This window comes from Salmo trutta, chromosome 3 (genome assembly GCF_901001165.1).
Source record: "Salmo trutta chromosome 3, fSalTru1.1, whole genome shotgun sequence".
Classification (NCBI taxonomy): Eukaryota; Metazoa; Chordata; class Actinopteri; order Salmoniformes; family Salmonidae; genus Salmo; species Salmo trutta.
The window spans coordinates 67,011,870-67,026,726 of NC_042959.1; the positions used below are offsets into that span (position 1 = coordinate 67,011,870).

Here is a 14,857-nt window from a genome sequence, read left to right on the forward strand (position 1 = left end):
CAGGGGTAGAGGGATGGAGCTGGGTCTGTACAGGGGTAGAGGGATGGAGCTGGGCCTGTACAGGGGTAGAGGGATGGGGCTGGGCCTGTACAGGGGTAGAGGGATGGGCCCTTACAGGGGTAGAGGGATGGGCCCTGTACAGGGGTAGAGAGATGGGGCTGGGCCTGTACAGGGGTAGAGGGATGGGGCTGGGCCTGTACAGGGGTAGAGGGATGGGCCCTGTTCAGGGGTAGAGGGATGGGCCCTGTTCAGGGGTAGAGGGATGGGCCTTGGTCTGTACAGGGGTAGAGGGATGGAGCTGGGCCTGTACAGGGGTAGAGAGATGGGGCTGGGCCTGTACAGGGGTAGAGGGATGGGCCTTGGTCTGTACAGGGGTAGAGGGATGGGGCTGGGCCTGTACAGGGGTAGAGAGATGGGGCTGGGCCTGTACAGGGGTAGAGGGATGGGCCTTGGTCTGTACAGGGGTAGAGGGATGGGCCTGTACAGGGGTAGAGGGATGGGCCTTGGTCTGTACAGGGGTAGAGGGATGGAGCTGGGCCTGTACAGGGGTAGAGGGATGGGGCCTGTACAGGGGTAGAGGGATGGGGCTGGGCCTGTACAGGGGTAGATGGATGGAGCTGGGCCTGTACAGGGGTAGAGGGATGGGGCCTGTACAGGGGTAGAGGGATGGGGCTGGGCCTGTACAGGGGTAGATGGATGGAGCTGGGCCTGTACAGGGGTAGATGGATGGAGCTGGGCCTGTACAGGGGTAGAGGGATGGAGCTGGGCCTGCACAGGGGTAGAGGGATGGGGCCTGTACAGGGGTAGAGTAATGGGGCTGGGACTGTACAGGGGTAGAGGGATGGAGCTGGGCCTGTACAGGGGTAGAGGGATGGGGCTGGGCCTGTACAGGGGTAGAGAGATGGGGCTGGGCCTGTACAGGGGTAGAGGGATGGGGCTGGGTCTGTACAGGGGTAGAGGGATGGGGCTGGGCCTGTACAGGGGTAGAGGGATGGGGCTGGGCCTGTACAGGGGTAGAGGGATGGGGCCTGTACAGGGGTAGATGGATGGAGCTGGGCCTGTACAGGGGTAGAGGGATGGGGCTGGCCCTGTACAGGGGTAGAGGGATGGGCCCTGTACAGGGGTAGAGGGATGGGGCTGGGCCTGTACAGGGGTAGAGGGATGGGGCTGGCCCTGTACAGGGGTAGAGGGATGGGGCTGGGCCTGTACAGGGGTAGAGGGATGGGGCTGGGTCTGTACAGGGGTAGAGGGATGGAGCTGGGCCTGTACAGGGGTAGATGGATGGGGCTGGGCCTGTACAGGGGTAGAGGGATGGGGCTGGGCCTGTACAGGGGTAGAGGGATGGAGCTGGGCCTGTACAGGGGTAGAGGGATGGGGCTGGGCCTGTACAGGGGTAGATGGATGGAGCTGGGCCTGTACAGGGGTAGAGGGATGGGGCTGGGCCTGTACAGGGGTAGAGAGATGGAGCTGGGTCTGTACAGGGGTAGAGGGATGGGGCTGGGCCTGTACAGGGGTAAAGGGATGGGGTTGGGTCTGTACAGGGGTAGAGGGATGGAGCTGGGCCTGTACAGGGGTAGAGGGATGGGGCCTGTACAGGGGTAGAGGGATGGAGCTGGGCCTGTACAGGGGTAGAGGGATGGAGCTGGGCCTGTACAGGGGTAGAGGGATGGAGCTGGGCCTGTACAGGGGTAGAGGGATGGAGCTGGGCCTGTACAGGGGTAGAGGGATGGGGCTGGGCCTGTACAGGGGTAGAGGGATGGAGCTGGGCCTGTACAGGGGTAGAGAGATGGGGCTGGGCCTGTACAGGGGTAGAGGGATGGAGCTGGGCCTGTACAGGGGTAGAGAGAAGGGGCTGGGCCTGTACAGGGGTAGAGGGATGGAGCTGGGCCTGTACAGGGGTAGAGAGATGTGGCTGGGCCTGTACAGGGGTAGAGGGATGGAGCTGGGCCTGTACAGGGGTAGAGGGATGGAGCTGGGCCTGTACAGGGGTAGAGGGATGGGCCCTGTACAGGGGTAGAGGGATGGGGCTGGGCCTGTACAGGGGTAGAGGGATGGGGCTGGGCCTGTACAGGGGTAGAGGGATGGAGCTGGGCCTGTACAGGGGTAGAGGGATGGAGCTGGGCCTGTACAGGGGTAGAGGGATGGAGCTGGGCCTGTACAGGGGTAGATGGATGGGGCTGGGCCTGTACTATTGTTTTCACTATATATTTTACCTCTTGGGGATGTCATTCGAAAACATAATGTTAAATTTCACTGCTATGCGGACGACACACAGCTGTACATTTCAATGAAACACGGTGAAGCCCCAAAATTGCCCTCGCTAGAAGCCTGTGTTTCAGACATAAGGAAGTGGATGGCTGCAAATTTTCTACTTTTAAACTCGGACAAAACAGAGATGCTTGTCCTAGGTCCCAAGAAACAAAGAGATCTTCTGTTGAATCTGACAATTAATCTGGATGGTTGTACAGTCGTCTCAAATAAAACTGTGAAGGACCTCGGCGTTACTCTGGACCCTGATCTCTCTTTTGAAGAACATATCAAGACTGCTTCAAGGACAGCTTTTTTCCATCTACGTAACATTGCAAAAATCAGAAACTTTCTGTCCAAAAATGACGCAGAAAAATTAATCCATGCTTTTGTTACTTCTAGGCTCGACTACTGCAATGCTCTACTTTCCGGCTACCCGGATAAAGCACTAAACAAACTTCAGTTAGTGCTAAATACGGCTGCTAGAATCCTGACTAGAACCAAAAAATTTGATCATATTACTCCAGTGCTAGCTTCCCTACACTGGCTTCCTGTTAAGGCAAGGGCTGATTTCAAGGTTTTACTGCTAACCTACAAAGCATTACACGGGCTTGCTCCTACCTATCTTTCCGATTTGGTCCTGCCGTACATACCTACACGTACGCTACGGTCACAAGACGCAGGCCTCCTAATTGTCCCTAGAATTTCTAAGCAAACGGCTGGAGGTAGGGCTTTCTCCTATAGAGCTCCATTTTTATGGAATGGTCTGCCTACCCATGTGAGAGACGCAGACTCAGTCTCAACCTTTAAGTCTTTACTGAAGACTTATCTCTTCAGTAGGTCCTATGATTAAGTATAGTCTGGCCCAGGAGTGTGAAGGTGAACGGAAAGGCTGGAGCAACGAACCGCCCTTGCTGTCTCTGCCTTGTCGGTTCCCCTCTTCCCACTGGGATTCTCTGCCTCTAACCCTTTTACAGGGGCTGAGTCACTGACTTACTGGTGTTCTTCCATGCCGTCCATGGGAGGGGTGCGTCACTTGAGTAGGTTGAGCCACTGACGTGGTCTTCCTGTCTGGGTTGGCGCCCCCCCCTTGGGTTGTGCCGTGGCGGACATCTTTGTGGGCTATACTCGGCCTTGTCTTCGGACGGTAAGTTGGTGGTTGTAGATATCCCTCTAGTGGTGTGGGGGCTGTGCTTTGGCAAAGTGGGTGGGGTTATATCCTGCCTGTTTGGCCCTGTCCGGGGGTATCATCGGATGGGGCCACAGTGTCTTCTGATCCCTCCTGTCTCAGCCTCCAGTATTTATGCTGCAGTAGTTTATGTGTCGGGGGGCTAGGGTCAGTCTGTTCCATCTGGAGTATTCTCTTGTCTTATCCGGTGTCCTGTGTGAATGTAAATATGCTCTCTCTAATTCTCTCTTTCTTTCTTTCTTTCTTTCTTTCTTTCTTTCTTTCTCTCGGAGGACCTGAGCCCTAGGACTACCTGGCATGATGACTCCTTGCTGTCCCCAGTCCACCTGGCCATGCTGCTGCTCCAGTTTCAACTGTTCTGCCTGCGGCTACGGAACCCTGACCTGTTCACCGGACGTGCTTGTTGCACCCTCGACAATTACTATGATTATTATTATTTGACCATGCTGGTCATTTACGAACATTTTAACATCTTGACCATGTTCTGTTATAATATCCACCCGGCACAGCCAGAAGAGGACTGGCCACCCCTCATAGCCTGGTTCCTCTCTAGGTTTCTTCCTAGGTTTTTGGCCTTTCTCAGGAGTTTTTCCTAGGGAGTTTTTCCCAGCCACCGTGCTTCTTTCACATGCATTGCTTGCTGTTTGGGGTTTTAGGCTGGGTTTCTGTACAGCACTTTGAGATTTCAGCTGATGTACGAAGGGCTATATAAATAAATTTGATTTGATTTTGATTTGATTTACAGGGGTAGAGGGATGGAGCTGGGCCTGTACAGGGGTAGAGGGATGGGGCTGGGCCTGTACAGGGGTAGATGGATGGGGCTGGGCCTGTACAGGGGTAGAGGGATGGGGCTGGGCCTGTACAGGGGTAGAGGGATGGAGCTGGGCCTGTACAGGGGTAGATGGATGGGGCTGGGCCTGTACAGGGGTAGAGGGATGGGGCTGGGCCTGTACAGGGGTAGAGGGATGGAGCTGGGCCTGTACAGGGGTAGATGGATGGGGCTGGGCCTGTACAGGGGTAGAGGGATGGGGCTGGGCCTGTACAGGGGTAGAGGGATGGAGCTGGGTCTGTACAGGGGTAGAGGGATGGAGCTGGGCCTGTACAGGTGTAGAGGGATGGGGCTGGGCCTGTACAGGGGTAGAGGGATGGAGCTGGGTCTGTACAGGGGTAGAGGGATGGAGCTGGGCCTGTACAGGGGTAGAGGGATGGGGCTGGGCCTGTACAGGGGTAGAGGGATGGGGCCTGTACAGGGGTAGAGGGATGGAGCTGGGCCTGTACAGGGGTAGAGGGATGGGGCTGGGTCTGTACAGCGGTAGAGCGATGGAGCTGGGCCTGTACAGGGGTAGAGGGATGGAGCTGGGCCTGTACAGGGGTAGAGGGATGGAGCTGGGCCTGTACAGGGGTAGAGGGATGGGGCTGGGCCTGTACAGGGGTAGAGGGATGGAGCTGGGCCTGTACAGGGGTAGAGGGACAAAACAAACACCCCCTGCCACGCCCTGACCATACTACAATTACAAATGACCCCTTTACTGGTCAGGACGTGACAAGATGGTTGTGTGCAGTGCAGATGCATGGTTTTGCTGAAGCATTGATGTCATTTTGTTTTACCTTCCTTCTTGTTAATCTGTTGGCAATACGTGCTATTTATAAAACAAGTGAGACTATGGAAGGAAAGATGTAGTTCAGTCTGACTGATGAAGCCAACAGGCGGGTTGCAAAGAAAAGACCACAAAATGCCATCTTCATTCTCTACCTCTCTCTCTGCTCTCTTTTCTCTCTCTTCTCTCTCTCTGCTCTGTCTCTTTCTCTCTGGTCTCTCTCACTCACTGCTCTCTCTGCTCTGTCTCTCTCTCTGCTCTGTCTCTCTCTCTCTGCTCTCTCTCTTTTTCTCTCTCTATCTCTTCTCTCTCTCTGCTCTCTCTCTACCTCTGCTCTCTCTCTTCTCTCTCTCTCTGCTCTCTCGCTGCTCTCTCGCTCTCAATTTTAATTTCAATTTAAGGGCTTTATTGGCATGGGAAACATATGTTAACATTGCCAAAGCAAGTGAAGTTGATAATAAACAAAAGTGAAATTAACAATACAAATTAACAGTAAACATCACACTTACAGAAGTTCCAAAAGAATAAAGACATTACAAATGTCCTATTATGTATATATACAGTGTTGTAACGTTGTGCAAATGGTTAAAGTACAAAAGGGAAAATAAATCAACATAAATATGGGTTGTATTTACAATGGTGTTTGTTCTTCACTGGTTGCCCTTTTCTTTTGGCAAGAGGTCACAAATCTTGCTGCTATGATGGCACACTGTGGTATTTCACCCAGTAGATATGGGAGTTTATCAACATTGTTGTCAAATTCTTTGTGGATCTGTGTAATCTGAGGGAAATATGTATCTCTAATATGGTCATACATTTGTCAGGAGGTTAGGAAGTGCAACTCAGTTTCCACCTCATTTTGTGGGCAGTGTGCACATAGCTTGTCTTCTCTTGAGAGCCAGGTCTGCCTATGGCGGCCTTTCTCAATAGCAAGGCTATGCTCACTGAGTCTGTACATAGTCAAAGCTTTCCTTAAGTTTGGGTCAGTCACAGTGGTCAGGTATTCTGCCACTGTGTACTCTCTGTTTAGGGGCAAATAGCATTCTAGTTTGCTCAGTTTTTTTCTTAATTCTTTCCAATGTGTCACGTAATTATCTTTTTGTTTTCCCATGATTTTGTTGGGTCTAATTTTGTTGCTGTCCTGGGGCTCTGTGGGGTCTGTTTGAGTTTGTGAACAGAGCCCCAGGACCAGCATGCTTAGGGGACTCTTCTCCAGGTTCATCTCTCTGTAGGTGATGGCTTTGTTATGGAAGGTTTGGGAATCGCTTCCTTTTAGGTGGTTGTAGAATTTAACAGCTCTTTTCAGGATTTTGATAATTAGCGAGTATCAGCCTAATTCTGCTCTGCATGCATTATTTGGTGTTTTATGTTGTACACGGTCGATATTTTTGCAGAATTCTGCGGGCAGTCTCAATTTGGTGTTTGTCCCATTTTGTGAATTCTTGGTTGGTGAGCGGATCCCAGACCTCACAACCATAAAGGGCAATTAGTTCTATAACTGATTCAAGTATTTTTAGTCAGATCCTAATTGGTATGCCACATTTGATGTTCCTTTTGATGGCATAGAAGGCCCTTCTTGCCTTGTCTCTCAGCTCATTCACAGCTTTGTGGACGTTACCGGTGGCGCTGATGTTTAGGCCGAGGTACAGTATGTATAGTTTTTTGTGTGCTCTATGGCAATGGTGTATAGATGGAATTTGTATTTGTGGTCTTGGCAACTGGACCTTTTTTGGAACACCATTATTTTTGTCTTTCTGAGATTTACAATCAGGGCCCAGGTCTGACAGAATCTGTGCAGAAGATCTAGGTGCTGCTGTAGGCCCTCCTTGGTTGGAGACAGAAGCACCAGATCATCAGCAAACAGCAGAAATTTGAATTCAGATTCTAGTAGGGTGAGGCCAGGTGCTGCAGACTATTCTAGTGCTCTCGCCAATCTGTTGATATATATGTTGAAGAGAGTGGGGCTTAAGCTGCATTTCTGTCTCACCCCACAGCCCTGTGGAAAGAAATGTGTGTGTTTTTTGCCCATTTGAACCGCAAACTTGTTTGTGTACATGGATTTTATAACAATGTATGTTTTTCTCCCAACACCACTTTCCATCAATTTGTATAGCAGACCCTCATGCCAAATTGAGTCAAAGACTTTTTTGAAATCAACAAAGCATGAGAAGACTTTGCCTTTGTTTTGGTTTGTTTGTTTCAATTAGGGTGTGCAGGGTGAATACGTGGTCTGTCGTATGGTAATTTGGTAAAAGCCAGTTTGACATTTGCTCAGTACATTGTTTTCACTGAGGAAATGTACAAGTCTGCTGTTAATGATAATAAAAAGGATTTTCCCAAGGTTGCTGTTGATGCATATCCCACGGTAGTTATTGGGGTCAAATTTGTCTCCACTTTTGTGGATTGGGGTGATCAGTCCTTGGTTCCAAAAATTGGGGAAGATGCCAGAGCTAAGGATGATGTTAAAGAGTTTAAGTATAGCCAATTGGAATTTGTGGTCTGTATAATTTATCATTTCATTTAGGATACCATCAACACCACAGGTCTTTTTGGGTTGGAGGGTTTGTATTTTGTCATGTAGTTCATTCAATATAATTGGAGAATCCAGTGGGTTCTGGTAGTCTTTAATAGTTGATTCTAAGATTTGTATTTGATCATGTATATGTTTTTGCGGTTTGTTCTTTGTTATAGGGCCAAAAAGATTGGAGAAGTGTTTCCAATTTTCCCCGAAGTGGTTCGATTCTAGGGATTCTACAATTAATTTGAGCTGATTCCTGACATGCTTCTCTTCCTTTTCATTAGTTCATTTCCGTATTGTTTTAGTGATTCATCATAGTCAAGGCTCAGGTTTTCTGGGTCTCTATGTTTTTGGTTTGATAGGTTTCTCTATTTATTTCTTAGGTTTTTGCATTCTTCATCAAATCATTTGTCATTGTTGTTATTTTTCTTAGGTTGTCTGCTTGACATTTTTAGATTTGATAGGGAAGCTGAGTGTCACAGTATCTAACGAAGGTGGCGCCCCTCCTCGGTCGGGCGGCGCTCGCCGGTCGTCGTCGCCGGCCTATTAGCTGCCACCGATCGTTGTTTCTGTGTCTTTTGGTTTTGTCTGTCTATCCCGCACCTGTTTTGTGTTTGTCATTAGTGGGGGGTTATTTAGTGTGTATTTTCAGTTGGGGTTCTCGTGCGGGATTGTTCATTTGTTCACTCAGGACAGTTGTAATTGTATCCGATTAAGAAGACATTATATTGCCGGGCTGCGCCCCGCCCGCTGTTTGTTTTCCAGTGCGCTTATTTGTTTTGGGAAAAGTGTTTTCTCCTGGCGGACTTCACCACGCGCCCTGTGCCCAACGGCTATTGCGTCTTGTATTTATTATTAAAACTCAGTTGCTCCGGCCCTCTGTCTCCTGCTCCTGATTTCACATATCTACTGGTCCTAGACAATCGTGACACTGAGAGGTCAAATATACTATTTAGGTTTTCTACTGCCAAGTTTACACCTTCACTATTACAATGAAACATTTTGTCCAGGAAGTTGTCTAAAAGGGATTTAATTTGTTGTTGCCTAATTGTTTTTTGGTAGGTTTCCACACTACTGTCCTTCCATCTATAGTATTTCTTAATATTATTTAGTTCCTTTGGCTTTTATGCCTCATGATTGAGTATTGCTCTGTTCAAGTAGACTGTGATTTTGCTGTGGTCTGATAGGGGTGTCAGTGGGCTGACCTTGAACGCTCTGAGAGACTCTGGGTTGAGGTAAGTGATAAAGTAGTCTACAGTACTACTGCCAAGAGATGAGCTATATGTGTACCTACCGTAGGAGTCCCCTCGAAGCCTACCATTGACTATGTACATGCCCAGCGTGTGACAGAGCTTCAGGACTTGTGACCCATTTTTGTTGGTTATGTTGTCATTGTTCTGCCTAGGGGGGCTTATGGGGGAGGGTATGCTGTCACCTCCAGGTAGGTGTTTGTCCCCCTGTGTACTGAGGGTGTCAGGTTCTTGTCCAGTTCGGGCATTTAGGTCACCACAGACTAGTACATGTCCCTGGGCCTGGGCCTGGAAATGATTGATTTCCCCCTCCAGGATGGAGAAGCTGTCTTCATTAAAGTATGGGGATTCTAGTGGGGGGATATGGGTAGCACACAGGATGACATTTATCTCTGTTCAGATCATCTCCTTTTGAATTTCTAGCCAAATAAAAAAATGTCCTGTTTTCATTGATTTAATAGAGTGAGATAAGTCTGCTCTATACCAAATTAGCATACCCCCTGAGTCCCTTCCCTGTTTCACACCTGGTAGTTTGGTGGATAGGACTACCAGCTCTCTGTAACCTTGAGGGCAACCAGTGGGCCCATCTCCTCTATACCATGTTTCTTGTAGGATGACAATGTCTCTATTTCTAATTTCTTTGGTGAAGTCCAGGTTCCTGCTCTTCAGGCCAAAGGCAGATGACCTCAGGCCTTATTCCAGGATGAGATAGTGAAGTTTTTGTGTTCCATAAAGGGTCCAATGTTGTTAGTCGTGTTGTTTTGCCTCAGACCAGTCAGCGTGAGCAGAGCCTGCTGAGAATCTGGTACATGCCATTGGCTTGGGTTAGTGTAAGAGTGGGGGTTGGGCCTGTTAGCCTGCTCACGGCCTGGGCGTATGTGTGACTTTCATGTTGAGGCCCTCTTTGCGGGAGTGGGGGGCATGGGGTGGGCAGGAGGGGCATAGGACTGATCTGAGGGTGGCTATATGGGGTGTGGGCATGGTTGGTTTGGGGGGTATGATTGGTTGGGGTGGGGGCAGGGGCGCAATATGGGAGGGGGGGGGGGGGGTTGAATGATTCTAAGGGCCTGTAACTGACAGGGGCCCTGTTCTCTTTTTTTTAGAACATTAGGTTAAAAAAAATCAATATTAAATTAGTAACCTATCATCATTAATATAATATTTTATTTACAATGTACTAAGAGAGAGCCCTTTCTCCCCATCCCCCCGAACCAGCCCTGTCTTAACCATACCCATACCCCTGAACCAGCCCTGTCTCCCCATCCCCCCGAACCAGCCCTGTCTCCCCATACCCCTGAACCAGCCCTGTCTCCCCATACTCATACCCCTGAACCAGCCCTGTCTCCCCATACTCATACCCCTGAACCAGCCCTGTCTCCCCATCCCCATACCTCTGAACATGCCCTGTCTCCCCATCCCCATACCCCTGAACCAGCCCTGTCTCCCCATCCCCATACCTCTGAACATGCCCTGTCTCCCCATCCCCCCGAACCAGCCATGTCTCCCCATTACCCTGAACCAGCCCTGTCTCCCCATACCCATCCCCCTGAACCAGCCCTACTCCCCATACCCCTGAACCAGCCCTGTCTCCCCATACCCCTGAACCAGCCCTGTCTCCCCATCCCCATACCCCTGAACCAGCCCTGTCTCCCCATCCCCATACCCCTGAACCAGCCCTGTCTCTCCATCCCCATACCCCTGTACCAGCCCTGTCTCCCCATCCCCATACCCCTGAACCATCCCTGTCTCCCCATCCCCATACCCCTGAACCAGCCCTGTCTCCCCATACCCCTGAACCAGCCCTGTCTCCCCATCCCCATCCCCTTGAACCAGCCCTGTCTCCCCATCCCCATACCCCTGAACCAGCCCTGTCTCTCCATCCCCATACCCCTGTACCAGCCCTGTCTCCCCATCCCCATACCCCTGAACCAGCCCTGTCTCTCCATCCCCATACCCCTGAACAATCCCTGTCTCCCCATCCCCATACCCCTGAACGAGCCCTGTCTCCCCATCCCCATACCCCTGAACCAGCCCTGTCTCCCCATTACCCTGAACCAGCCCTGTCTCCCCATACCCATCCCCCTGAACCAGCCCTACTCCCCATACCCCTGAACCAGCCCTGTCTCCCCATACCCCTGAATCTGCCCTGTCTCTCCATCCCCATACCCCTGAACCAGCCCTGTCTCCCCATCCCCATACCCCTGAACCAGCCCTGTCTCCCCATCCCCATCCCCCTGAACCAGCCCTGTCTCCCCATCCCCATACCCCTGAACCAGCCCTGTCTCTCCATCCCCATACCCCTGAACCAGCCCTGTCTCCCCATCCCCATACCCCTGAACCAGCCCTGTCTCCCCATCCCCCTGAACCAGCCCTGTCTCTCCATCCCCATACCCCTGAACCAGCCCTGTCTCCCCATCCCCATACCCCTGAACCAGCCCTGTCTCCCCATCCCCCTGAACCAGCCCTGTCTCCCCATCCCCATACCCCTGAACCAGCCCTGTCTCCACATCCCCATACCCCTGAACCAGCCCTGTCTCCCCATCCCCATACCCCTGAACCAGCCCTGTCTCCCCATCCCCATACCCCTGAACCATCCCTGTCTCCCCATCCCCATACCTCTGAACATGCCCTGTCTCCCCATCCCCATACCCCTGAACCAGCCCTGTCTCCCCATCCCCATACCCCTGAACCAGCCCTGTCTCTCCATCCCCATACCCCTGTACCAGCCCTGTCTCCCCATCCCCATACCCCTGAACCAGCCCTGTCTCTCCATCCCCATACCCCTGAACCATCCCTGTCTCCCCATCCCCATACCCCTGAACCAGCCCTGTCTCCCCATACCCCTGAACCAGCCCTGTCTCCCCATCCCATCCCCTTGAACCAGCCCTGTCTCCCCATCCCCATACCCCTGAACCAGCCCTGTCTCTCCATCCCCATACCCCTGAACCAGCCCTGTCTCCCCATCCCCATACCCCTGAACCAGCCCTGTCTCTCCATCCCCATACCCCTGAACAATCCCTGTCTCCCCATCCCCATACCCCTGAACGAGCCCTGTCTCCCCATCCCCATAACCCTGAACCAGCCCTGTCTCCCCATTACCCTGAACCAGCCCTGTCTCCCCATACCCATCCCCCTGAACCAGCCCTACTCCCCATACCCCTGAACCAGCCCTGTCTCCCCATACCCCTGAATCTGCCCTGTCTCTCCATCCCCATACCCCTGAACCAGCCCTGTCTCCCCATCCCCATACCCCTGAACCAGCCCTGTCTCCCCATCCCCATCCCCCTGAACCAGCCCTGTCTCCCCATCCCCATACCCCTGAACCAGCCCTGTCTCTCCATCCCCATACCCCTGAACCAGCTCTGTCTCCCCATCCCCATACCCCTGAACCAGCCCTGTCTCCCCATCCCCCTGAACCAGCCCTGTCTCCCCATCCCCATACCCCTGAACCAGCCCTGTCTCCACATCCCCATACCCCTGAAGCAGCCCTGTCTCCCCATCCCCATACCCCTGAACCATCCCTGTCTCCCCATCCCCATCCCCCTGAACCAGCCCTGTCTCCCCATCCCCATACCCCTGAACCAGCCCTGTCTCCCCATGCCCATACCCCTGAACCATCCCTGTCTCCCCATCCCCATCCCCTGAACCAGCCCGGTCTCCCCATCCCCATACACCTGAACCAGCCCTGTCTCCCAATGCCCATACACCTGAACCAGCCCTGTCTCCCCATACACCTGAACCAGCCCTGTCTCTCCATCCCCATACCCCTGAACCAGCCCTGTCTCCCCATCCCCATCCCCCTGAACCAGCCCTGTCTCCACATGCCCATACCCCTGAACCAGCCCTGTCTCTCCATCCCCATACCCCTGAACTAGCCCTGTCTCCCCATCCCCATACCCCTGAACCAGCCCTGTCTCCCCATACACCTGAACCAGCCATGTCTCTCCATCCCCATACCCCTGAACCAGCCCTGTCTCCCCATCCCCATCCCCCTGAACCAGCCCTGTCTCCACATGCCCATACCCCTGAACCAGCCCTGTCTCTCCATCCCCATACCCCTGAACTAGCCCTGTCTCCCCATCCCCATACCCCTGAACCAGCCCTGTCTCTCCATCCTCATACCCCTGAACCAGCCCTGTCTCCCCATCCCCATACCCCTGAACCAGCCCTGTCTCTCCATCCCCATACCCCTGAACCAGCCCTGTCTCTCCATCCCCATACCCCTGAACCATCCCTGTCTCCCCATCCCCATACCCCTGAACCAGCCCTGTCTCCCCATCCCCATACCCCAGAACCAGCCCTGTCTCCCCATCCCCCTGAACCAGCCCTGTCTCCCCATCCCCATACCCCTGAACCAGCCCTGTCTCTCCATCCCCATACCCCTGAACAATCCCTGTCTCCCCATCCCCATACCCCTGAACGAGCCCTGTCTCCCCATCCCCATACCCATGAACCAGCCCTGTCTCCCCATTACCCTGAACCAGCCCTGTCTCCCCATACCCATCCCCCTGAACCAGCCCTACTCCCCATACCCCTGAACCAGCCCTGTCTCCCCATACCCCTGAATCTGCCCTGTCTCTCCATCCCCATACCCCTGAACCAGCCCTGTCTCCCCATCCCCATACCCCTGAACCAGCCCTGTCTCCCCATCCCCATCCCCCTGAACCAGCCCTGTCTCCCCATCCCCATACCCCTGAACCAGCCCGTCTCTCCATCCCCATACCCCTGAACCAGCCCTGTCTCCCCATCCCCATACCCCTGAACCAGCCCTGTCTCCCCATCCCCCTGAACCAGCCCTGTCTCCCCATCCCCATACCCCTGAACCAGCCCTGTCTCCACATCCCCATACCCCTGAACCAGCCCTGTCTCCCCATCCCCATACCCCTGAACCAGCCCTGTCTCCCCATCCCATACCCCTGAACCATCCCTGTCTCTCCATCCCCATACCCCTGAACCAGCCCTGTCTCTCCATCCCCATACCCCTGAACCATCCCTGTCCTCCCCATCCCCATACCCCTGAACCAGCCCTGTCTCCCTCCCATCCCCATACCCTGAACCAGCCCTGTCTCCCCATCCCCATACCCCTGAACCATCCCTGTCTCCCCATCCCCATACCCCTGAACCAGCCCTGTCTCTCCATCCCCATACCCTGAACAATCCCATGTCTCCCCATCCCATACCCCTGAACCGAGCCCTGTCTCCCCATCCCCATACCCCTGAACCAGCCCTGTCTCCCCATTACCCTGAACCAGCCCTGTCTCCCCATACCCATCCCCCTGAACCAGCCCTACTCCCCATACCCCTAAACCACCCTGTCCTCCCCATACCTGAATCTGCCCTGTCTCTCCATCCCCAATACCCCTGAACCAGCCCTGTCTCCCCATCCCCATACCCTGAACCAGCCCTGTCTCCCCCATCCCCATCCCCCTGAACCAGCCCTGTCTCCCCATCCCCATACCCCTGAACCAGCCCTGTCTCTCCATCCCCATACCCCTGAACCAGCCCTGTCTCCCCATCCCCATACCCCTGAACCAGCCCTGTCTCCCCATCCCCCTGAACCAGCCCTGTCTCCCCATCCCCATACCCCTGAACCAGCCCTGTCTCCACATCCCCATACCCCTGAACCAGCCCTGTCTCCCCATCCCCATACCCCTGAACCAGCCCTGTCTCCCCATCCCCATACCCCTGAACCATCCCTGTCTCCCCATCCCCATCCCCCTGAACCAGCCCTGTCTCCCCCATCCCCATACCCCTGAACCAGCCCTGTCTCCCCATGCCCATACCCCTGAACCATCCCTGTCTCCCCATCCCCATCCCCCTGAACCAGCCCGGTCTCCCCATCCCCATACACCTGAAACCAGCCCTGTCTCCCATGCCCATACACCTGACCAGCCCTGTCTCCCCATACACCTGAACCAGCCTGTCTCTCCATCCCCATACCCCTGAACCACAGCCTGTCCCCCATCCCCATCCCCCTGAACCAGCCCTGTCTCCACATGCCCATACCCCTGAACCAGCCCTGTCTCTCCATCCCCATACCCCTGAACTACCCTGT

The 14,857-nt window shown here is 53.6% G+C and overlaps 1 protein-coding gene across 1 annotated transcript; it reads right to left on the minus strand.

Moving 5' to 3' along the window:
- Positions 1-11,317: 11,317 nt before the first annotated feature.
- LOC115165866 (protein SPT2 homolog) lies at positions 11,318-14,258 on the minus strand (the record flags this gene model as incomplete). The annotated part of the gene is made up of 3 exons (XM_029719314.1): positions 11,318-11,479; positions 13,710-13,757; positions 14,181-14,258. Coding segments are annotated over 3 exons (288 nt in total), but the record flags the coding sequence as incomplete, so codon positions are not given.
- Positions 14,259-14,857: the final 599 nt, after the last annotated feature.